The 24,573-nt window shown below is 36.3% G+C and overlaps 1 protein-coding gene across 1 annotated transcript; it reads left to right on the plus strand.

Moving 5' to 3' along the window:
• The first annotated feature begins 2,023 nt into the window (after positions 1-2,023).
• Serpini2 (serpin family I member 2) lies at positions 2,024-24,573 on the plus strand. The gene is made up of 8 exons (XM_057757362.1): positions 2,024-2,270; positions 8,478-8,708; positions 9,995-10,189; positions 10,264-10,456; positions 14,898-14,995; positions 18,514-18,600; positions 21,214-21,303; positions 24,497-24,573. Exons 1-8 carry the CDS (start codon positions 2,024-2,026, stop codon positions 24,571-24,573), a joined length of 1,218 nt encoding a protein of 405 aa, XP_057613345.1.

Genomic DNA, 24,573 nt, shown 5'->3' on the forward strand with positions numbered 1-24,573 from the left:
CGATATTCAGTAACATGGACTCTGCTTGTTGAAGTATAAGAATGATGTTTGGATTCACTTTGTTGCAGGAATAATTAATTATTTTATAAAAATAAAACATTACTTTCATTCCATCTTAAAATTGTTCATTGTAGAAAGGTCAAGTTCTTACAGAACTATTCACCATGGTGTTTATTTCTTAGTTTCTTCGAAATTTCTGGTAAGATATTACCCAAAACTGAATGAGGTAAGTGAACTTTAAAGTGAGTTATTTGTTTGATGTTATAACTTATTAAATGCTTAGAAAATTGTTGGTAGAAATGGCTGCTCAAGAAGTAAAATTTCATTATGAGTAGTAGCAGTTCGAGTGTTATCTTAATACCAAGACTATTGCCAGAAAGAGTTACATTATTCCCAATAATATTTATTATTCCATTGTTGGCCAAATTCTTGAAGATATATCTAATGAATTTCAGCTTGTTTAAAAGGCAGTGATATGTTTTGATGACTTACATAGGAGTAAATACATATTTTTTTCAGAAATAATCAGAGAAATAATATACTCATAAAAAGAACATATATACATCTGTAAAAAGTTCAAAGCCATATACACACACACACACATATATATATATATACACACACACATGCATACACACAGAGAGAAACATAGACACACACACACCCACTGAGAGAGAGAGAGAGAGAGAGAGAGAGAGAGAGAGAGAGAGAAAGAGAGAGATCAGAGCATAACATATAGACATTCATTTATGTGTAAAACTTTTCTCATGAATGGATTTTTACTGTTATACCCTAACCACCTAGTACTATATCGATTGAGTGCTTAATAAGTCCTATGCATAACAATTTACATCTGTATTCATGCTTTATCAATATTATTTTCTATTAGTTGCTTTGTATTATATTTTGAGACTTTACCTCTTTGTAAAACTATTTATAAAAATAGAGATCTTTTCTATTTATATTTTAAAAATCTGAAGAACCAAAAATAATACCTTAGAGCTTACTTTTTGAGGTTATTTGATTATTCTTTATCAGTATTCCTACTAATGCTTCTTAATAACACTTGACCTATAACTCTAGGAATGTAATACTTCATATCTTCAAGGCTAACAGCACTATTCTGAAGACTTTATAGTCTTTGCTCCTTTTGAAAGGTTATTTCCTAGTATCCCATTAATGGTTATTAATATGTATAATTTTTAAAATAAAATTAGCATTACTGAAACTTCTACAAAGCTTTCAAACTGTTTCAAGTGAAGGTATAATGAGACAGTTGACTTTCTTGTAATTGCCTTAGTGGATACTTTATGGCTGGGGCAGTCTTGTGAACTGATATGGTTTCCTATTACTGTTATTCCTAGAGTTATTAATTGTTTAGAAAGAATGCTTGAAGATTTCATTCTTTGTTTTGATTTTACTATTTATATTTGACTGTCATTTTGTTTGTTTTTAAATCTTTCTTGATTTCCTTTTCTTTTATTTTGGAAAACTGAAATGAAAGTCGGGATATTTTGCTCTCAGAATCAAGGTTCACAGAGTGTGAGAAGGGAGTTGTTGGAGACTGCTGTGTTGACTTAGAAAGCACTGGCTTTCTGGTTTTGCTGCTCTTGGTCTATAGGCCTTGAGAAGCAAGTTGAATACGAGTTTCCCTTCAATCAGAGTAATAGGTGTGACATTAAAGTCATTGGAAAATAGAAAGAATCATAAAACTAGTTAGAACTGATAGTATTCTGAGTAGTGATTTACCACTGGTTTTAAGAAATTAAACGTATATATTATGTTAGCTTTTGAAGGAACCTATTACTATCGGTAGCATGAGAGCTTCTCCTTTTACATGATGCTTATACAACAAATCGCCATGATAAAAAGTTTCTCTTTGGTAGTAGTACATATAGAATATTCTGCTTGTGTGTATATTTGTTCAGGATAGTCTAATAGATAGGAAAGCTTCTATTGAACTTACTGAGATGAAGTCTGTTTTAGAAACCAATACATTTTAAATTAACACACAGAAGTCAAGATGGACAAGATAATATTGTGGAGCTTTCTGCTGTTGTTCTTTGGAAGTCAAGCTTCAAGAACTGTGGCTCAAAAAAGTGCCGAGTTTGCAGTGGATCTTTATAAAGCTGTTCGTTTCTCTCACAAGAACAACATTATATTTTCTCCTCTTGGAACGACTGTGCTTCTTGGAATGGTCCAACTGGGTGCAAAAGGCAAAGCACAACAGCAGATCCGGAAAACCTTAAGGATGCAGGAATCCTCAACAGGTGAGCGTCTTAGACGTAACTGTCTGTAGATACGGTCAGCTTTAGTTTTAGGATATCAGGGAGAAGCTCAGCTTATAGAGCTACAACAGGTGAAAATAAGCAAAGACATTTCCAAATTATGACCAACAGGTAATTATAAGTGTATGTATTTTATTCACCTAGGATTGTTGCCTTTTAAAATATGTGGCACAAATACTTAATTAAGAAATTAATGCTTATACAGAAATAGAATTCTATGCATGTCTGTGTATTTTTCTATAAACTTTGTATATTTCTACTTACTGATTTTTAATATCGAAGAATGGATTTAAAATAATATTGCATTCTATTTTTTCTTGTGGAAATGGAATTAATTACTCAACCTTTTTCAGTGGCTGTCTCTCACACTTCTCTCACAAAAGTAATGCACTATTTCACCAAGAGATCATGGAAAACATCAACATTTAATTTATAAGCTTTCTCAGTAGTTTTATAAAATGGGGGAGGAAGCTCTTAAATAGCCATTACAAGTTCCTTATGACAGGTGGTTGTTTTTGAGTGTCCCAAAGTCACATGTGGGCATCTGACACTAAACTTGAAACATCTCCTAGGCCATCTGGCTCCTGCTTTTAGTTCATAGTGGTCTGAGAATTAAGTTCTTATATCACTATCACATAACATTTCCTGAGCATCAGAAGAGATATCTAGATTTTTGATTTGAGAGTTAAGTTACTATAACCATAATTGATTTCAATATATTTTTCTTAGCACATAGGAATTTGTTTTTCTAAAAATATTGACAAGGCATACATTGCTCCATTTTCAATAAAAGCAATTTTGTACAGAAATGATATTGATAATAATGATATTGATAATAATAATTGAGTTTTCCTTTGTGAATAATATATAATGAAGCTACTGTAGCATCTTGACTTCAACACACCACTCTTAGAAACATTACATTTCTTGGTGCCCCTTTGAAATGTAATATATTATTTATGAATGCAAGCAAAGATGATTTTATGAAAAGCTATCAAAAGCAGCCTCTGAAATTAAATTTTCATATGAATACATCTTAGAGGGAAACATACATATCTTAAGAATGGTAGGGTGTGAGCATAAAAGTCACAGTAATAATAATAGGTACCATCAAACATGGATATAGTTTGCTATGTGTATCTGTTGCAAACTACTATGTAACATCTACAATCAGTTCACAAGATACATATACCTCTGCCGTGCAGATGAGAAAACAAAGCAAAATGGATTTTGACTAGTGGTCTTTCCCAGAACAATGCCATGAGACTCATAAGGGGAATTCTATGTTTTTCTTGTAAAGGTTTATATAAATAGCAAAACGGTGAGAATAATCTGCCAAAATATTTCTGCCATTCACTTTCTAAGTGACAAAGAGACACATATGGAGGATCAGTGATGAAGGAAAAGAAATTTAAAAGGGCAACCAGTAAAAATGAAGTCTGAAAGATAAAAGTGAGAAAAGAAATAAAAAGAAGATACACAGTTAAGAAGTGAGAAAGACGAGGGAGTGAACGACAAGAAGACAGAGAAACGTCTCCACAGAGTCTGGTGGGAAAGAAGCAAACTGAGTCAAGAGTGGAGCAAGGACCGAGACAGCCAGCAGCAGGCAGTACAATCAGAGTCATGCAGGAACTGGAATTAGAAAAAAAGATAGAACGAATCCTTTTCCATTTTGGTTATTGTGTCTGTGCAAAAGTGTGTGCGCTCATGTGCATGTGGTGGACAGAGGCTGACGTCATCTTCCTTTTTCAGACAGGACCTATCGCTCACATTGGAGCTAAACAATTTCACTAGCAGCCCGGTGGTGGTGGTGCACGCCTTTAATCCCAGCACTTGGGAGGCAGAGGCAGGCGGATCTCTGTGAGTTCGAGACCAGCCTGGTCTACAGAGCTAGTTCCAGGACAGGCTCCAAAACCACAGAGAAACCCTGTCTCAAAAAAAAAAAAAAAAAAAAAAAAAAAAAAAAAAAAAAAAACAAAGAAAAAAATTTCACTAGGTTGACGTCATCTTTCTTTTTATGATGGGACCTATGGCTCCCCTTGGAGCTAGATTATTTTGCTAGAATGATTGACCTCCAAACCACAGGGATCCTCCCATCTTTGTCAGTGCTGGGATTATAAGAACACTACACACTGCCAACACTGGCTTTTAAATGGATGTCAAGGATCAGACTCGGTTCTTATGTTTGTGAAGCCAACCTTTTATGAATCCATTTTACTTTTAAAAACAATACTGTGTTGAAATATAATATAGCTTGATTATGGCATATTTCAACATCTCAGATTTAATTTCTTTGCTGAATATCATTGACTTACTTCAGCGCTGGCTCTGCTGTTAGTGACTCAAAATTTTATTTTTAAAAAGATTTATTATTTAAAATCGTCTGCATGAATGTAGAGGCCTGCAGATACAAGAAGAGAATATCAAGTCCCCTGGAGATGAAGATACAGATTGTTGTGAACAACCCAATGTGCTTTCTGGGAGTAGAACTTGAGTCCTACGAAAGAACAGCAAATGTTCATAATCACTGAGGCTTCTTTCTAGTCCCTCCTCCACACCACTGATTTATAAAATATGCTGGTTCTTGAATCATCTGTCTTGATTTTTCTTTCCTGCTACCAATTTGTGATCTTTGCTGTATTGTTCCATGTTAATGCCTGGCTTATTCTATAGGGCTGTACAGACACATATAACTGTAGCATCCTTGTAGGACTGAGAATCCCAGGTGCTCAGTACTTATATGTTACCCAACATCAAAGCATATGCTCAGAATATATGTTCTTCACTGTTCTGAACCCCTGATAATGCCTCTGAAAAAATGATACTGATTATTCAAAGGCTGCATTGGAGATACAGGTGCCTTTGAAGGACAGAGATTTTGGACCCCATATTCCTAGAGTAACAGACTGTATGGGTACTCTGGAAGAGTGGTATGTGCTCTTAACCTCCAAACAATCTCTTCAGCAGCCCCACCCACCACATACACCCGTGTTTGAGATGGTCTCTGGCAGATCTAAAATTTGTCACTAAGACGTCTGGACAGTGAGTCCTATGGATCCATCTGTCTTTGCCTCCACTGTGCTGAGATCACAACCATGTGTCATCAAACCCAGCATTTTCATTCTTTTTTTAATATTTGAATTTATGGTCCAACTCGGAACCTTATGATTTAGGATTTAGTAGAAGGGATGCTACTGACTGAGCCACTTCCCCCAGGCCCTGCCCTAGGTTTACTTTTTTTTTTATTTTATTTATTTATTTTTGCTTGTCTGGATATCACTTGCACACATAATGAGCCTTTAGGATCTTGACACCATAAGAAGAGAACCAGTGTTAGAATTTTAAAAGATATTCCAGAGGGCTGGTATAATCAAACCGATTATCCCCATTATCGGTTCTCTGTGGTTCTATTTTAGGAAATTAAAGAAACTTTTTTCTCATTGCTGATTAGGAGCCATGCATATGTATTCTTTCCAATTTGTGCTAAATGAGGTCATTAACCTGTAAATATAATCAAGTTTACAAGCCCAATATTTTTATAGTCCCCTTCCCCAAACTTATGTTACTTGGTGATTATTTTCCATTGATTTAGGAGCCCAGTAATTTATTAAAGTCCAGCTCTTTGTCACAGGTTCTTAGAACTTAAGTATATGACATGATTCCATTTGCTCTGACAAATGAGGTACAGCTATTTTTTGTCTCCTTCTCTGTTTTCCCTACCATTCTTTAAAAGGTGTCCATAAATTATAAATGCTGAAAATTATTTTAGAATCCTGTCACTTTATCTTTGTCATTATTATTTTCTTTTAATAAGCTTTTGTACCTTTGTTGAGGAAGTAATCTCTGAAGTCACCCAGCTGCTAAAATATGCCATGTAAAGCTTCATAGAGCGCTGGAGACCAGCATCCAGAATCTTTGCATAACCAAACAGAAGAGTTTAACTTCCTCTATCTCCTAGTGTAAAGAAATCCACAGTTCTCAGGACTCATGGAGGTCCTCATGTCTAGTACTATAAAATGTATTTTTATAATTAAAATCTTTTATGTATTTGCCTCTGTTTTAGTGGATAGGGGATCTTAAATTTCAATTACAATGCAGTGCAGCTAGTCTGGCTTCCTAGACACATGTGCAGATTGTACCTATTCAAGAACTGCAGACCAAGGAGGTGTCATGGACCAAGCATAGCTTTTGGTCAGCTGGGCAAGATGCAAAGCACAGCATGAGGAGGAGGTGGCTCCCCAACATCAGCTCCCTTATTCACACAAAGATTATGATACTGGCTTTATAATTTAACAATGTGTACTCTCATGCTTTATCTCCCTTTGGTTCTTACAAAGAAGTTTTCAGTAATACTTGTTTTATGGTGTGTGTGTGTCTATGTGTGTACATTGCTTTCTCTGTGTGTGCATGGCTGTGTGTGCTTTTTGGAGATTAGAGTTCTATGTCAGGTGAGTCACTCTATTAATCCCTACCTTATTGTTTAAGAGGGGTTCTTTGATCCTAGAGTTCACCAGTTTGACTCTACTGGAATGATGGCAAGCCTCAGGGGCTGTTCTGCCTCTGCTTACCCATTGCTGGGATTACAGGCCTGACGTGACCTCCCCAGCTTTTATGTGGCGATTGAAGTCACATCCTTTTGCTTGTACAGCAGGCAGTTTACTGACTGAACCATATCTTCCAGTCCATCAATAATTTTACTCAATGAGTAACTTTTAATTGTGAACTGTGTTTTATTAAATGGAGACTAATCAAATACTATCCGCTTACAAGTTACACTAATGAAATTTTAGTTTTTACTGAAAATGTAATAAAAGCATAAGAATCAACATGTTATATGAAACAGTTTCTGGATTAAACATGTTATATGGAAAAGTTCTAGGATCACGTCAGAAGTACATAAAAATCTGTGCAGCATTAGGGTATGCGTACGAAATTATGAAAGGAATCATCAGAGTAGATAAGATTTAGAGCCATGCATAACATAGAACACAGTCTGCTGGTGGTAATTATTTGAGTTGATTTTACCCAGTCGCTATATTTGGGATGCCTAAAGGCTTTTATTCTTGCAGACAGCCAAAATACATAGATTACTGCGTCTGAACAAATAGGCATGTCAGAATTTTTCTATAAGTCTAGAGATGATTATAGGGCTTATCTTGTAAACCTTGAAACCTGGACAGGTGCAGTTCTTCAACAAATAGCAATATTTTCTGGAAGCTGAAATAAAAGTAACATTGACCATCCCGTTCCCTCAAGTGCTCCTCCTGCCTCCCCTTCTCTCCTCCTTCTCCCTCCTCTGCCTTCCCTTCTTCCCTCATCCTCACAGTCCCTGTTTTCTCAGGAGATCTTGTCTATTTCCCCTTCCCAGGGGATTCATGTATGTTTCTCTTAGAGTTCTCTTTGTTACCTAGTTTCTCTGGGCTCATGATTAGTGATCTTTTGCTTTATGTCTGATATCAAAAAAAAAAAAAAGGAAAAGAAATAAGATCTTCAAACCACTATGACTATGATAAGTATTCCTTTGTATTTGTATAAATAATCAGGTAATTGTTATAGGGAGAGCCTAATACAAACTAACATTAGAAAGCTATCTCAGAATGTGCACTATGCTGTCAAATCTGCTTATTGCATCATAGATAATGAAATATTAGAAAATAAATTATTGATATTTTTCCCTGGTTCATATTCACTATTAGGTTTCTCTAGAAAACATTGAAAATCTAATTTATTCCCTTGGGTAACTATGTACATTTTCATACACAGAGGTGCAAAAACATCAATAAGTAAATGTAGAATTGAAAAGCTGTTCGTTGGTGTCATATCTCCACTAGTATCAACAATTCCCTTTCAAAGAAAGGGGTCTTAAGTGGAAGCTTCCTGCTATTGAATGCTCTAAATGTGATTAGAAAGTTAGATTTTCCTTCAGCCTGCATAAATTCATAATTGTGATTCTGAAAAAGAATTTAAATTTACATAGCCATTCTTTGTCCAACGTAGCTGTTGATTTTTCTGCACAGTCCATATTCCATTGGAGGTAAATATTCAAAGTGTGTATCTGACTTTCCACTGTTAGTTAGGTCTTAGCATGGAAAACTGGTGATGCAACAGAACACTAAGAAGAGTCAGAGCTGAGAAGGTACTGTTTTCATGTTGTTCAGTATGTGAGTACATGTTATAATTATTTTGTAGGAGAGGAATTCTCTGTGCTGAAGTCATTTTTTTCAGCCACCTCAAAGAAGAAACAGGAATTTACATTTAATCTTGCCAGTGCCCTCTACCTTCAAGAAGGATTCACTGTGAAGGAAGCCTATCTCCATGGCAACAAGGAGTTTTTCCAGAGTGCTGCAAAACTGGTGGATTTTCTGGATGCAAAGGCTTGTGCAGAGACAATAAGCACCTGGGTCGAAAGCAAAACAGACGGTAAAGTTTCCCATTTTCATAAAACTGCTATTTCCTGGTGGATTCATAGTTTTTAATATCCTAAAGTAAAGAGTGGCTCAGTATTTCCCCTTTCTATGAAATCTTCCATTTCATCTTCCTGTATTATCACGAGACTATACAACCTAGAGAAATGCAGAACAGCTTGAAAAAGTATCTTAATTCATGCTCTAATTTCCAGACAGCCCCCATTCTTAATGGGAGAATTTTTGCAATAGTTTTTGTTCCAGCATTGATTTTTTTTTTCAGGTATGTAAACGGGAGGCCTATTTTGGCCCAGGAATATATTAGATATGTCAATTCCAAATGTCTCTTTCCCAAGTACACTGTAAATATTTTAGTTGATTATGTGTATGTTTAAAAATAATGCTAACAGTCTTATCATAGATATGCTAATCTAACCTTTAGAAACGACATAGCAAAAATTACAAAGTCATTAAATAGAGGTTTAGGTCAGGATATATTCGAGTTCAAAGTTTAGAACATTGTGTGCTTAGCTTCTATTTAAACTTAGGACACTACTACATATTGTAGTTATTAGAAACTTTCATAACAATGCATGTGTATAAGAAACATATACAGGACACTTAATAGTATTTTTTATTGGATTATGCTCCAGAAATTTATGATTGTGTGAGTAGCTTCTTAAATTCTCATGGGTAGATTCAAGCACAGAGGTATCCACTAACATCGTGACTCAGTGGTAAGGATCAAAATTTATAAGGATGTGAAATAAGGAAATAATATTGTTATGAACAAGGAAGGGTTACTGAACAGAGAAATAAGACAAGGAGAGGCTGGTTGTTTTAAAGATGAAAATCAGGCTATCACTAGTCACTAGTTCCAAGAGAATAAGCTTGTGTGTGCCACTGATACAGTGAGTCTGGTTGCACTGATGGGCAAGTTAGCCCTTAGGTTTGAATGAAACTGATAAACATTCAGGAAGACAGACAATTCCAATTCTCTTCTTCTTGTCTGAGCAACAACTTAGGAACATCATCTCATCAGAGAACTACTTACTTGCTCTGTCCACTTTTTCCTAGAACACTCCCATTTCTTATTTCCTGGTGTTTCTGTCACTACCTGTTTCTTAGGGAAGTAGTTAGCAGCACTTCCTTTGGCTCTTAGAGTTGCTCAAGCTAGATCACACAATAGCTTGTCATAAATAGTTCTGTGCAAGACATTGTCTTGCTTTAGTTTATTTTAGCCAGTTCCATTGAATCACCACCTAATTATTCTCCTTGCTTTGTTCTTCATCCTCTTTATAGGAAAAATTAAAAATATGTTTTCAGAGAATGATTTTGGCCCCCTGACTCGTCTGGTCCTGGTAAATGCCATTTATTTCAAAGGGGACTGGCAACAGAAGTTCAGGAAGGAAGACACAGAGATGACAGATTTTCATAAGAAAGATGGCTCAACAGTCAAGGTTCCAATGATGAAGGCTCTATTGAGAGCAAAATATGGTAATATGAGAAACTGTACATATTAAACCATGGATTTGATAACTGAAAAATATATTGAATGAACTTTGTTTCAGGTTATTTTTCTGAGTCATTTGTGACCTGCCAGGTTTTGGAATTGCCTTTCAAGTCTAATGAGTTTAGCATGGTCATGATCCTTCCTGCAAAAGGTATGAACATAGAAGAAGTGGAGAAGCAAGTTACTGCTGACCACATCCAGAGATGGTTGTCTGAGCTGCAAGAAAAGGAAGTGGAAGTCAGCCTCCCTCGGTAGGTCATGTTCTGTGCTGCTGACGTTATGAATTATAAGTGGAACCCTGTAGTCGGTTGTAGGTAATTAACGCGCCAGAAATTACAAGGGATTTTCATAAGAAGCAATGTTTATATGTGCTAATAAGCTTTTGAGAGACAAAAGAACCTCCAGAGCAAATGGTGTACCAAAATAGCACAGTGTTCATTCTACCCTGTGTTACAAACATGTCTTCATACATTTTAATATAGCGTTTTATTAATTGAGGATTTCAGAGTCATATAGCACATTTGTATATACCCACTGCTCACTCTTCCCCTCGTTCCTCACAAATCTAAGCCCTACTGTCTAAACCCCTTGAAGACATTCTCCCATTACTGTTTCTCCTCATCTCTTATAGATCTGCTCTCTACTCCAAAGGACTAAAGTCAGAAATTCAATCTTCCTAAAATTAACATTTTCCTAAAATTAACCCTCTTCTTACTCAAAAATATGTATTTTATATATAAACAGTGGAAAGAAAATTACATCGCCTCAGTAAATATTTGTGAGTTGGCTGATGACTTTGTTTCAGTCACTTCTGCGTCTGCTCTGGAGATTATCTATGTGTTGCCCGTGTTCATTTTGATGTTAGTATGTAGCTCAGGCTAGCATCAAACTCATGATCGCCCGCCTCTGTTGCGCTGGCGTTATAGGTTTGTAGCTTGACCTTCGGTGACAAGTCTATAGCTTATTATTCAGACCTGCATTTCTTTTATATCTCAATGAGTATATAACGGTCTTGAGAGTGAGAAGTGAAGATCTGATAAATTGGAATAATTTAAGCAAAGTCATCAGCTTTCCAGAGCTACTGTGAAAAAGAAACAGGAGCCTGGTAGTTGATTTCAGGGACAGCAATTCATTCTCTCTTAATTTAGTTTAAAACTATAAACACAAGTTGGTATCAGAGTCATACTGTCCTGAAGACTGGGTCTCAAATATTCCCTTGCCTCCTAGTTATTGGGAGAGTCTGGCAATCCTTGAAGTTAGCACTATAAGTTAGGTTCGGCACAACACCAGCCCTTCTACACCCTGCCTTGTTGCAAAATAATAATAATAATAATAATAATAATAATAATAATAATAATAAATGGCTCTTTTGTAATTTGTTTTGATCAATGTCAAACAATCAGGAGACTTTATAAACAAGAGTCAGCAGAAAGGAACATGAGACTGTTGGTATCATAGCTCCTGGTTGTAGAATTTCCTCTTCCTTTCTTTGACACAGAATAAGTTTTAGAATCAAAGCCTGTAGGATTAAAAATAGGTTAAATGTACTAAGGACAGAGCTAGCATTTATTGTCTTTAACATGCCAGACATCAAATTTTAGATATTGTCTTAGTTTGATATTAGTAGACATTAATATCATTTTGTCTACCTGTACTATGAGATGCTGTAAATATTTTAGAAATTAAGTTGTAATAGGTTGGATCATATGCCTACACTGTGTGAGATTTCTGTATATAGGAAACATCATGAAGACAAGCACTTATTAATACAAGTAAAATATTTGTAAATTTTACCTACACAGAACTTTGCTTTTGCAATGTATTATAAATATTGTGTTTATTGTGTCTGTGTGATGTATCTGACCATAAGTTTGTGTACAGAGCTTAGAAGGCAAGTTCAGGTGTCATTTCTCTCCTTACACCTTTTCTGAGTCTGTTATTTGCAAATGCGAATGTCAAGCTAGCTAGCCCGTTTCTTTGTCTCTGGCTCTTATTTTGTCGTAGGGATACTGGGATTATAAAAGCATTCTATTGCATGGGTGCCTTTATTTACATGATTGCTGTCAATCCAAACTTCTGTCCTTAGGCTTGTGAACCAAGCACTTTCTTCTAGGAACCATCTCCCAGTCTCTGAATTTATATTTTGATACCAATACTGTGTTTCTATGGATTTGGTTTGGTTACTTTCATCTTTAAAGAATACTGGGCTAGCTACAGTCCATAATGTACACAACGGGATTTCAGATAATAGGATAGTAACCCACAAGGAGACATCAAGAGGTTTTAATTTTTCCACATTTAATGAGAACCCTCAGTGTATTAATTAATTAACGTGACTAGAAACCAAGGCAGGTCTATCGTAGCACAGGAATTCAGATGTTCTTTCTCTTTCTTTCTTTCTTTCTTTCTTTCTTTCTTTCTTTCTTTCTTTCTTTCTTTCTTTTCCCATGTGAGACTTTTCTCAAATCAATGCTTACACGTGGGAGCAAATTCCATATGTAAAGCAAATAGACACGGTTCCATATGGTAAATATTCTATTTCTTGATTATTTAATTTACTATTTATCTAACCAGCATTTTGTTGCCCATTCTTTTTATTTTGGCTGCTATTTCTTTAATAATTTTAGTTTAGAGCCAAGAAGATGGGAAATGAAATATGACCATGGTGAACAGTGACTCACACTGTATGTATTGATCAAGATCATGGTTTGGAATTATATTTTGATTAGAAGAGAGAAAAAGTCAGCACATTAACTTTGACCAAAATGGACCCGAGTTTAAATCATATCTCTTGTACATATCTTGATCTTGAGCTTGGAAATCAGCTTTCTTATGGTTGCTTTCTTCTATGTCAAAGGTAATGATAATGCTGACGTCCTCGGATCTTTGTAGACATTTAAAACAGTGGTCTATATTAAGTGTTTAGCCATAGATTTTTCTACTTCATTCCCTCTATTCTTGGCTGCAGTAATTACGGATAATTAGGTATTGGCTTTAGATTATGCTTTTACCAAATGACTGAACGCATTTTTATTTCTGTAGGTCTTGCTGGACTATGGTATGAGCGGGACTATTAATTAAGTGACTTTCTGGTTGATAATTACACATTATTAGGCACTGAAATAAGTCTTCAGTATTCTTGTCATTCTCCTGAAATTGTTGGCTTATTATTCTAAAAATAGTAGGTATAATAGAACATATAGTTTCCACCTTTGTTGCTATTCAGTTTAAAAAGTATTATAAAAGGAGAATACTTTTAAAACAATTATATTTAATTTTGTTCAGTAAGAAATTACTAAGAAGTTGAAAATAGCAGCATAAAATCAGCTAATTTTCATTAGCAATAGATTTTTAGTTTTTAAGTTCCTTGCAATACCAGTTACTTAGTGCTTGGAATGTCTAGCATGTTCCAAGATGCATACAATTTTGTCAGGAAATAATTTTAGCATACTCCCACGGGATACTCATTATTCTGAAGAATTACAGTGAAGAAATTTAATCAATACTAATCAATTAATATTATTTTTGAATTAGACTGATATTCCATCAAATTTGTAGCCCCCAACTTTAGCTCAGGTGTTAGATCCAAGGTTCTCAAGCAGCTATGCACATATCTTGAGGCAAGAACCTGTCATGGTATAGACATAGCTCTTGAGGTGGGAGACATGTGTTTCCCCAGGATGCCACATCTTTTACCTCCCTTTAAAAAAAGCTTGTGATCTCTTTTTAAAAATGAACAAGAAGCACGCCTTTAATCCCAGCACTCGGGAGGCAGAGGCAGGCGGATCACTGGGAGTTCGACGCCAGCCTGGTCTACAAGAGCTAGTTCCGGGATGGGCACCAAAGCTACAGAGAAACCCTGTCTCGAAAAACCAAAAGAAACAAAAATTAAAAAAAAAAATAAAATGAACAAGAAAAGATTCTCTAAGCATCTATGAATAAAAAGGCACTAGCTCTATCTTCTCTATTTAAATGATATGAAATTCAGTGCCTGCAGCTGTCTTGGAACCATGAATCTTTGTGGTTCTCTGATTATTGGTTCTTTCTGAATGAAGAACTCAGGTAAAGCTGTATGCCAGAGGCTTAATTTATGGCCTGGTATCAAAAGCACTTTCTGACTCTCGCCCCTGACCTGGTAATTCTTATCCATTTTATTCAGTTCCCATCCATCTTTATCCATATGAACTCTCCACTTTTAGACATTAGAAATGCCCAAAGGACGAAGAAAGTCACAGCCAATGAGAGAATAAATTGGAAGAATGGTGAGATATCAACGCCTCTCTGAATACCAGTCACCAAAAAGCTTCCTCCAGGACTGTAGGCTACTGACTCCTGCATGTAGGGAGGTGTGCACATCTTTGTCTGAAAATCTTGAGTAAGAAAATTACTAGAAAACTTCTATCAAAGATGCTAAACAAGGAAACAACTTTTTTTGGATGGAATAATTGTCACATTGCAATCATTTTGTTTATCTTCCCTGACAACAGTTTATCCAGGAAGCGAGATATTAGCTACGTGGAACCAATGAATGGAGCTGTATAGAAATGACACGAGATATCAGAAAATGAAAGCGGGTTGGTGAAAGCCAAGGATTCACAGCATAATCTTTGCCAAGTCACTCACATTATAAAAAAATTCCTAGAAACTGTGTGCTACATTTTAAATCATATTTTATTCGTCTTTTTGAAACAGATTTAAAACAGAACAAAAATTAGACTTCAAGGAGGTATTGCATTCCTTAAATGTAACGGAGATATTCAATCGTGGCTGTGACCTTTCTGGAATAACAGGTATGCTGTTGATTAGTAGTTTTTGTATTGTCATGTTGATTTGTTTTCCTGGAATTATATTAGCAGACCAATCTTACAATGAGAATATTCAGTCCCAGCAAGCATATACATAGTGAATAAATGTCATACCTTGGGTGAACCTTCTATTAATATTAATATTAATATGCTCTGTATCTCCCAGGCAAGAGGTTTTCCTCAATGAAATTCAGAAAGCATTTCATAAAGTTAGATAAACATTCTCACCATATGATAAAATTATGTAAGTAGAAGCATTATATGGGCTTTTATTCTGCCCTGATTATATTGCCTTAATAATAATCGGAACTACAAGGTAGTGTCTGTCATTTAAGCAAGACATATAAAACTCGGATGGACAACAACTTTTCAAATATACTTTGGTAGGATTAAAGCACACAAAGCTTTGGGTGATGTCATGTCAGGAATCCGGAAGCCTGCAATAGACCGTGCTACCTGCAAGGGTCTTTATATACTGACAGCAAACGGAGATGGATTGTTTGTGCTAATGTAAATTTAGGGACTTATGCCTTGTTGGGCTCCTTACCTCCACAGCTAGGCCAGGCATTCTTTAAGTTCCTCAGTGATTTGCGAAAATTAATAGCTGGAAAATAAATACCCGAAAAAATAGAAATAAAGGGTACCATGCATATCAAATACAATTAAAAAAAATAAGAGTCTCTCTGTTATAAAGCAGGGCTCTGATGATACAAGCCCACCAGTCCATTTTGTATCACCATATAACATGCAAAAGAAAAACTTTTGGGATGTTTCTGTAAATAGTTAAACTTCGCAGCAGTATTTGTCCATCTGGTCACTCACCGTTCTTTTAGGTACACTGGTAGAATGGATAACGTATCTGAATGGAGGGAGTGGAAGGTGTGCAGTAGGTGCCAGACAGCTTCTTTGTCGCCTTCACACGTGGCACAGCTATTGCTTTCACAGCGACAATTGGATCTGACGTCTTGCAAATCCCTACGTACTAGCAACACTAGTCAGCATTAAACACACCAGTAAGATGCTATTTTAGAGTGCCCTGGACCCTAGCCAACTCCCAAACCCAAACAACCAAGTACTTTTCAAGCACCTCTCCCCCTTTAACTTCTTCCTGGCCCGAGGAATCTTACTCAATATATCGTAAGCATTAAAACAGCCGCTCACTGTTCAAACTCCAGCAATTTGTAACTTCCATAAACCTTTTGCAAGATGATTTATGAAAATACTTGCAAAATGCTTCATAAAATAATTTGTGCAAAACATAACTCCAAGCAGAGAATAAATGTCTAACATTTTCTGCTTTCTCTCCCCAACTCTGGGGTTAGCTACTTGAATTATTTTAACATTCTCGTTCTGCCTTATTGGCTTAATACCAAAGCCAGTATTTATCAACATAAGCAATTGAATGCTGTATGTACTGTTTTTCACAGCAGTAACCAAATGCCTGTTATAAACAAGCAAAAGAGGATACCTGAACCAGAGGATTCAGCTCATGGTAGGTTTAGTCCTCCAGGCTTGGGCCAAACAAATGGCTGCAGGAACATTTGTCAGAGGATCTCATTGATTCTACTGGAAACAAAAAGCAGAGGGGGGAAGGGATAAATGGAGTAGTGCGGATAGGATCCCCTAAAAACACAATGACCCGTTTCTTTCAATGTCACCTACTTCCTACCTAGCTGAGGGCTTAAATCCAGCATGCAAGGCATGCAAGCCTTTTGGAAGGATATTGATCCAGGCCACAGCACTTGCTATGCTTTCTGATTCTTGAACAATAAAATCTTAATGAAATGTAATGTGAACTAGTCTAATCTTAGTGATATGGAACAATTTCTACAAGAAATGTATATTTTATACTCATATAGTTCAATAATTTTGGATATACTATTTTATCTTTGAAACTTTGGGATTCAAACTTCTTACCATGTTATTAGTTTCTATGCCATGTTTGATAAGGGTGTAACTTTTAGGACATAATCTGAGTCATATGTCTTAATGACCTTGGGAAAATAGAAAAATTTATGTAGGCCATCTCTTCCTCTGGCACATGGAGAGATGGCTTAGTAGTTAAGACTGTTTGCTGCTTCTGCAGAAACCTGAGTATCATTCCCAGCACCCACATCAGGCAATTCAAACTGCCTGCAACTCCAGCTTTAGGGGATCTGACACCCCTCTTTTGGACTTTCCATACCAAGACCTGCACACACAGAGAGACAGAGACAGACAGACACAAATAAATAAGTAAAAATAAAACAATACACAAGCTTATTTGAACATCTAGAAAAACAAGAAATATTTTAGTCTTTTTTATTCTTCTTAATTTAACAATTGTAGACTTATCTTTTCATGGATATTTAAAGGAAATGATTGCTGCAAAGACAGAGGGAGCATAGAAGTCATGTTCATTGTTCTAAGCTGGTGTGACTCAGGTCCTTTTCCTAAGTGGCAAGGCTTACTGCAGGGGTTGTATTTATAAGACTTGGTCTGTTCAACCTAACGGCCTCAGAGCCATTTGGCGTAGTTCCATTGCTAATCTGGGTGAAATTTTTCATTTCTTCTGACCTGCCCACACCATTAGGTCATTAACTGTGTGCTTAATTAGCAAATCCTGTCTTACTTCGGGGAGTTATTGGAGAATCTGTTTAGGTGTCTCACCCTGAATGGCTGTCTTGGGTTTTGAAAAATCCGCACTGAAACTTTGGCTTCTTCCTTTTTCCATGTCACAGGTTTCTGTCACTGAGCACATTCATGTCCATTGATTGGCTTATTTGAGGTGATGTCTGTGACATCACCTATGCACCAGATAACATTTAGTGCATGCCTCTATTTACTCTGAAGAAGCTATATACAGCTGGTCCTGCAAAGCTGATTTGATATGATGTCTACCTCGTTATTGCACTTGTCAGGATTATCCTTATCGGCCACTGTGCCAGAAACATGCCACATCAGTTCCACCAATGGGTGCAGAGAGGAACCCTCAGTGTTCATGCACAACAGAAAAAATGTTGCAAAGACACTGACTTACATGAAAACATTTATCCAATGTTTAGAAAACAGCTCTGAAAGTTAATTTTCGAACTGATGACCCAAAGTCTCTTTAGACTTTTCTGACCTAACCAGTCTTGAGGGAAAATGAATTTTGTTTTACAGTCAGATCAGAATTGAATCTGTAATTTAAAAGACAAGTTTACTTTAAGGTTGATCTTTCATTATTTCTGTAGATTGTGGTAAAGTGGGAATCCCCTCTGTCCATTCAAATCTCCCTCCTAGTGGGGTATCTGATTTGAGGGTTACACTTTCCACCTTCCCTATTATGTCTAGGCAAACTCGTTCTATCTGTCTGTCTTTCCATGACTTTCATACTTAAACCTAAGCACCCTTACCTACAGAAAACGGACTGAATTGCAGAAAGTCCGTTTGTTCAGTCACTGCTTCTGTGTATTTGAACATGTAATTATTTGAGGGCCTCGTCATAAGTGCTTTGATTTCCCCTGTCATGTTTGCATCAGATTCATCTGAAGTCTACGTCTCCAGAGTCATGCAGAAAGTTTTCTTTGAGATAAATGAAGATGGAGGTGAAGCCGCAACATCCACAGGTAAAACCAATGAATTCTTGAGAAACACAATTGGCAGCCAGGTCGGCACGGCGTAGGTTTGGGGTTGTTCTGCCAATTCTGATCTTTCTTTTATCTTTTTCTGTATACAGAAAGGAAGAAAATGGTGCTTGTGCATATTATACATACATCTTTTCCTTTATGTATAACACAAAAGGAAAAAAAAACTTGATTAGCAGTTTAGCTTCATCCCTTGATATTTTCTTATTTGCGAATCATAACAACTACCCATTAGCTCTCTAATAGGATCTGGGGAGAAAATGTCAGGACTCGACTCTGAAATCCTCATGGTTAAGAGCGCTCGCGATTCCTGTCCTCTTTAATAGCATTCTTAACTAGATTGACTTAGGGATCACCTTTCTAAATTGAGTCTTGTTATTATCTCAGTGGTAGTGGTTCAACAACTTAGCTGCTTATTACAGTCACCTGGGTAGTTTTAACAAATTCTATGCCCAGAAAATGCTTAAAATAATTCAATCTGTATGGCTCTATCTAAGATTTTTTTAAAAAAAATTTCAGTAAGTGATCCCATACACATCAAGGAGAGCAAACACTGACTTGTGATGTGCAACCTGCACTGAATACCACACATGCAGTGCGTAGACCGCAGCAAAGGCCTCACTTAAAGACTTATTAAAGATGCCAGATTTCAAGTCTCATTCCAGAGCTACTCAGTCAGATCTAGCTGGCTGAATTCGAGAGTACACAGAAGCTTCATAATAACCTCTCTACTACAATTCATTGAATAGATATTCTTTTGAATGGCAACTATGCTATTTGTAAATAATACTTGGAAAAACTTTTGATGGATAATTTTTTTCCATCAAAATCAACTAGAAGCAAACAAACAGGCAAAAAGAATTAGTGGCTCCTTCATTAGTCTCTTTTCATACCCCAATACTACTTGGATTTTAACTAATGCTTTAAATTGTACATCATTTAAAGGGTACTATTGAAAAACACTCCCAAATTCTGTCTATTTAGAGATTTTTTATTAATTCATGTTGCTGCGTAGTACCATGAATTTTGACATCTAGGTGGGACACACTAGGCTGTGGTTTCCATTCTGTCATCTCTTGGATGAAATGTCATTACCATGCTCAAGAAACAGATTTCAGAGGATGAACCCTATCAGTACTTGAAGAAACTAGAGCTATGTGCTTCGATGAGGTTAATGGCTCGCAAACACAAAAATTTCGTCTACTTTTACACAATACTGAATTAGTTCTAATCCATTAGAGGACAACCCTCTAATTATATTCGTGAAGAAAAAGCCCCAGAGATGTAAAGTCGCTTGCCTGGGGTCACGCTGTTAATTGACAGAGTTTGAACTGCTATCAGGTTCCCTGGTTTTAAGCTCTAAGCCATTTTGCTACTGCATAGTGCCTCTCATAGCAAAGCCAGAATTCTCCAGGAGGATTTTGCACTCATTAGAAGATGGCAAGGGGAGTCTGTGGATATTCTGATGAACCATGCCCCACAAGAGCCTGCGATTCTGACTTTGAAGGACGTGCTCGGGGCTTGTTCACAAACAAGGGAGAGACAAAAGGTTTTCACTGAAAATGAAAATGGATGTAAAATTGACTTTACTTTTCTGATTTATCTCAGTAATTCAGATGTGAACTTATATCCACTGAAAATTTGGGGGCCATTGTCATGATTGTTTTGTACGGAAGAGTGTCAGTCAAGTCATATTTGTAAGATTGTTTCATTTTTTTTTCCAATTTTGACTATACGTGTTGATTTTATTTTTTTCCTTGAGTTTGCACAGAGTTTTACAGGGGGATTGAGACGAAGATGCAGTTTACATTGAGACTGGAAATGCATTTCAGAGACCAGCGGCAATGGCATCAAATGAGAACTTCTCAGGAGTTGTCTTTCTCAGATCTCACTCTAGCCTCCTCAGCCAGATCTGAGATGGCAAGAACCTGAGAGGAGTGTAAAAATATTTAGTCTAGGAAAAAAATTTGTCTGAGTACTAAAATTTCCCACATTATTCACAAGTTCCACATAAACTGAAATAAAGTGAATTATCATAATAAGTAATTATAACTCAGAAAATATCTGCTCCTAACTTAATAATTAAAGTCATACATACATGTATAATATATAATACAATATATACATGTATCATATATAAATCCTAAAAGCTCTGCGCTCACGGAATAACTCCAGAAGTTTAAGTACAAAATAAGTAGTTCCAAACAGAGATGAGATTCTCACACCTTGAATTAAGGCAATGAAGTGCAAACATGTCTGGAAAGGAATTAAAAGCTGAAGCATTTTAAGAACAGATCATGCAATGTAAATAATGGGCAGAAAATTACTGTTGAAAGTATGACATTTTCCATTACTTCCACTAAATTCAATCTAGTATTTGGTGTTCTTCCTCATTGAACAGAAATGTGAAGTCAGAATGAATTCCTGATGATTAAATATTTAGTCTTTTGCACGGTGATTTAAAATTAATTACCAATTCCTTCGCCTTTAGGATATATTACATCAAAACCTGTTTGTCTGTGAAAACTCTTGCAATGTGTGTTTATGGATCTCTGAAGTCTAAGCATGTAAATGACCGCTGTCTCTCTTTCCTAGGCGTAGACATCCCTGTGATCATGAGCTTGACTCAAACTCAGTTTCTAGCCAATCAGCCGTTTCTGTTTGTGATGAAGCATACCCAATCAGGTACCTCTTTCTAAAATTTCTTTGCAGCCAGTGGATAAATTAAGCTCTCAGTTGTTATTCAGATAATCTGAAATCATGTTTTCCTTCAATAGATGTTTGTTCAGTATATTTTATACTTCATTTATAGTGTCATAAGATATGATGAGAATCTGAACTAGGTTAGTGGTAATCTGGCTACTGGCACAGCTGCTCCATATAGTAAGCTAACATCACTCCCAGAAGTTACTTGGTAAAGAGAGAGTTAGAGAAGCTCAGAGACAGAAAACTTAGCTTGATTAGTACCATACAATTAAAAATTGGTAGAGTGACAAATGGGGTTAAATTGCTGTGATGCCACAATGTAGGTGAATATTGGGAATTGTGGAGTCATGAGAAGAGGCTCTCATAGAGGCTCAGAGAAGGGGGGTGGGGCCAAACTTCACTTTAAACCTCCAGGGAATGCAATGAGTTATAAAAGGGGATGCAGAAGGAGGGATGGGATAGATAGCCTTGTGCAATATGGAAATCCCGGTTGTCCTGATAGGTTTCCAGCACTTGCTCTTACAGAAACATCAGTCAGAGTATAAAAACACTAGGGAAGTCGTCTTTAGGGCATTAGAATTATAATAATGTCCTGGGAGAGTCACAAAACACAGAAGAGCAGAGAGTGTTTTATTCAGCCTAGAGCTTGGGTATGCTAGAAAGTCTTGGAGAAAATGTCAGTTCCCTGCACAATGAGAATGGGTTCACAGAGGCAGACCCCGTTCACATTGCAGCTCCACTAACAAGTCAGCTCATGTTGCTCATTTATTCTAAGTTACATTTTCATTCATTTCACGTTTGGAAAAAATAAGTATTAAAAAGTAACATAAAAGAATACATAAAGCTTATAACATGTTTCCTAGTACACAATAGGCTTTCACTAAAAATGAATCAATAAACATAAATAGCAATAAACAAAGTACAAATAATTGAAATGTTTCTATAAACTGGTTCTGAGAGCCTGAATTTGTTAGATTAACTAAAGGTTTTGTTACTGTCACTCTGAGGGTTATACTAATCTCTTTTTTCAACTCTATAAGTGCTAATACTGGTGGACTTTTCCAAAAAACTAATTGTGAGAGTGCAGAACAGCTTTAAAATCACCGAGTCTCTATTAAAACAGTATCAATCTAGCAGTAGACATGTCTATAATAAAATATATTATGAGTAGGTTGTTTGATCTATACATCTCTAACCATTGAGCAATCTTCATTTTTTATAACTAGTATATATAATTATTGAGTATAGAGAACAGCAAGAAATGGGTCAACACTGGGCATCAACACATAAGTAAATGACTTATAGAATGATTATTTTTGATCCCGTTTCCCCAATTGATCATTTGTTCTAAGGTCACGTCTTTTCATCTTGTGTGAGAGCAGCGATACTTTAAGAGCAAAATGACCCATTTACTTATTTTTCTACTTGTTTATTTGTGATAATGTTTAACAATTCGACCTTAGCAACAATTTCTATGATTATTATTGTAATAAGGCCTTCCAAAGCAGGATTACTCACTACAAATATAATTACTTAATATAAACAAGGCCTCATTTATTAGGAGGTTTGAATTGTGACATAAAATTTAGCATAGAGGCTGAAGAGATTGTTCAGGGTTAAAGAGCAGCTGATGCTCTTTTTTTTTTTTTCTTTCGAGACAGGGTTTCTCTGTAGCTCTGGAGCCTGTCCTGGAACTCCCTTTGTAGACCAGGCTGGCCTCGAACTCACAGAGATCTGCCTGCCTCTGCCTCCCGAGTGCTGGGATTAAAGGCGTGTGCCACCACCGCCCGGCCAGCTGATGGTCTTGTAGACAAGCTGTGTTCAGTTCCCAGCATACACACTATGGTTCACAATTATCTTTAAATTCAATTCAGAGAATTTTTTTGGCCTGCATACACACATTACACATACATGGTACACATACATGCATGCAGGCAAATACTAATACCCATAAAAAATTTAAAAATATTTAAAAATTGGGAAGGGCTATTATATTAAAGTATTATGCCTTTTGTGATTAATTTTTTCCCATAAATGATAATAGTATGTTGATTTAGTAGATCTTGAAACGGCTATAAGCTTCACACAAAGTATGTATTTTCAGCTGACAGTTTCTGAAATATGCCAGCAGATGACTTTAGGTTTGCACAGCTATTTTTTAATTTGGATTTAAATTTTTATTTTTATCAAATACTCCTCTTGTAAAAGTTCTATGTGATGTTTGAATTTTCATACTAAGGGAGCTATATATTGCAGTCTATTTATCTGCAGCTGTTATAGCTACAGGAGATAAAGAACTCATTTGTTGGCCGGGCGATGGTGGCGCACGCCTTTAATCCCAGCACTTGGGAGGCAGAGGCAGGCGGATCTCTGTGAGTTCGAGACCAGCCTGGTCTACAGAGCTAGTTCCAGGACAGGCTCCAAAGCCACAGAGAAACCCTGTCTCGAAAAACCAAAAAAAAAAAAAAAAAAAAAAAAAAAAAAAAAAAAAAAAAAAAAAAAAAAAAGAACTCATTTGTTTTCCTAAGCTGAGGGGGTACACCAGCTCTATAGAATCCCAGATGAATATTGACAAAGATAGTACATGAAATGCACATTTCTGAGAAAGGAGTGAGTCACAATTTCCAAGTCAACCGTACTCCCCATACAAAATTTATTGCATTTAGAATTCTGCAGATGAGCTGAAAGAATAAGCAACTAGGATAATATGAATAAATCTTGGAATCTAACCGTATGTTTTGGCAATGCTGTGAATTTTAATATTAGGAGTTATAAATCACTTCCATCTGATGGAGGTCGGGGAAACTACACTTTCAACCCTGAGGGTCTTGTTCTGTGCATGTAAATATGGCTGCCTGTTCTGGCTTGAAGCAGCACGGTGCTCATTACCATTTCATTGTGCTGTGATTGCCTGGTTAGGCTCTATATTTAGAAAAACTCTCTCATGAAAAACAAGATTAATGCATTTTCTATGATAAATGGCAAAGGGTTTGATTTACTCTCAAAGTACAAAAAATGATCAATAATCTAAGTGTTTTCAACAAAGGGGAGGGTCTTACTATCAGACTTCACCTGTAGAGAAGAATGAGTTAAAGACTGTTTAATCATGAAGAAAATAATTTGTCTTTTCCTCCAGAAATTTCTAAGTCATTTTCTTCTTCTTTTTTTCTAGAATCAATTTTGTTTATGGGAAGGGTGACAGATCCTGATATCCAAACAACGAAGGGGAGAGATTTAGATTCACTGTGA

This window comes from Chionomys nivalis, chromosome 24 (assembly GCF_950005125.1).
Source record: "Chionomys nivalis chromosome 24, mChiNiv1.1, whole genome shotgun sequence".
NCBI classification, from domain to species: Eukaryota; Metazoa; Chordata; class Mammalia; order Rodentia; family Cricetidae; genus Chionomys; species Chionomys nivalis.

Bases quoted from the DNA above. Each gene is read 5' to 3' on its own strand.
- Serpini2 (XM_057757362.1), top strand. From the start codon at position 2,024: ATGGACAAGATAATATTGTGGAGCTTTCTGCTGTTGTTCTTTGGAAGT. The intron at 8,709-9,994 runs GTAAAGTTTCCC...TCCTCTTTATAG, and splicing joins GGTCGAAAGCAAAACAGACG to GAAAAATTAAAAATATGTTT. The intron at 18,601-21,213 runs GTAAAACCAATG...TCTCTTTCCTAG, and splicing joins TGAAGCCGCAACATCCACAG to GCGTAGACATCCCTGTGATC.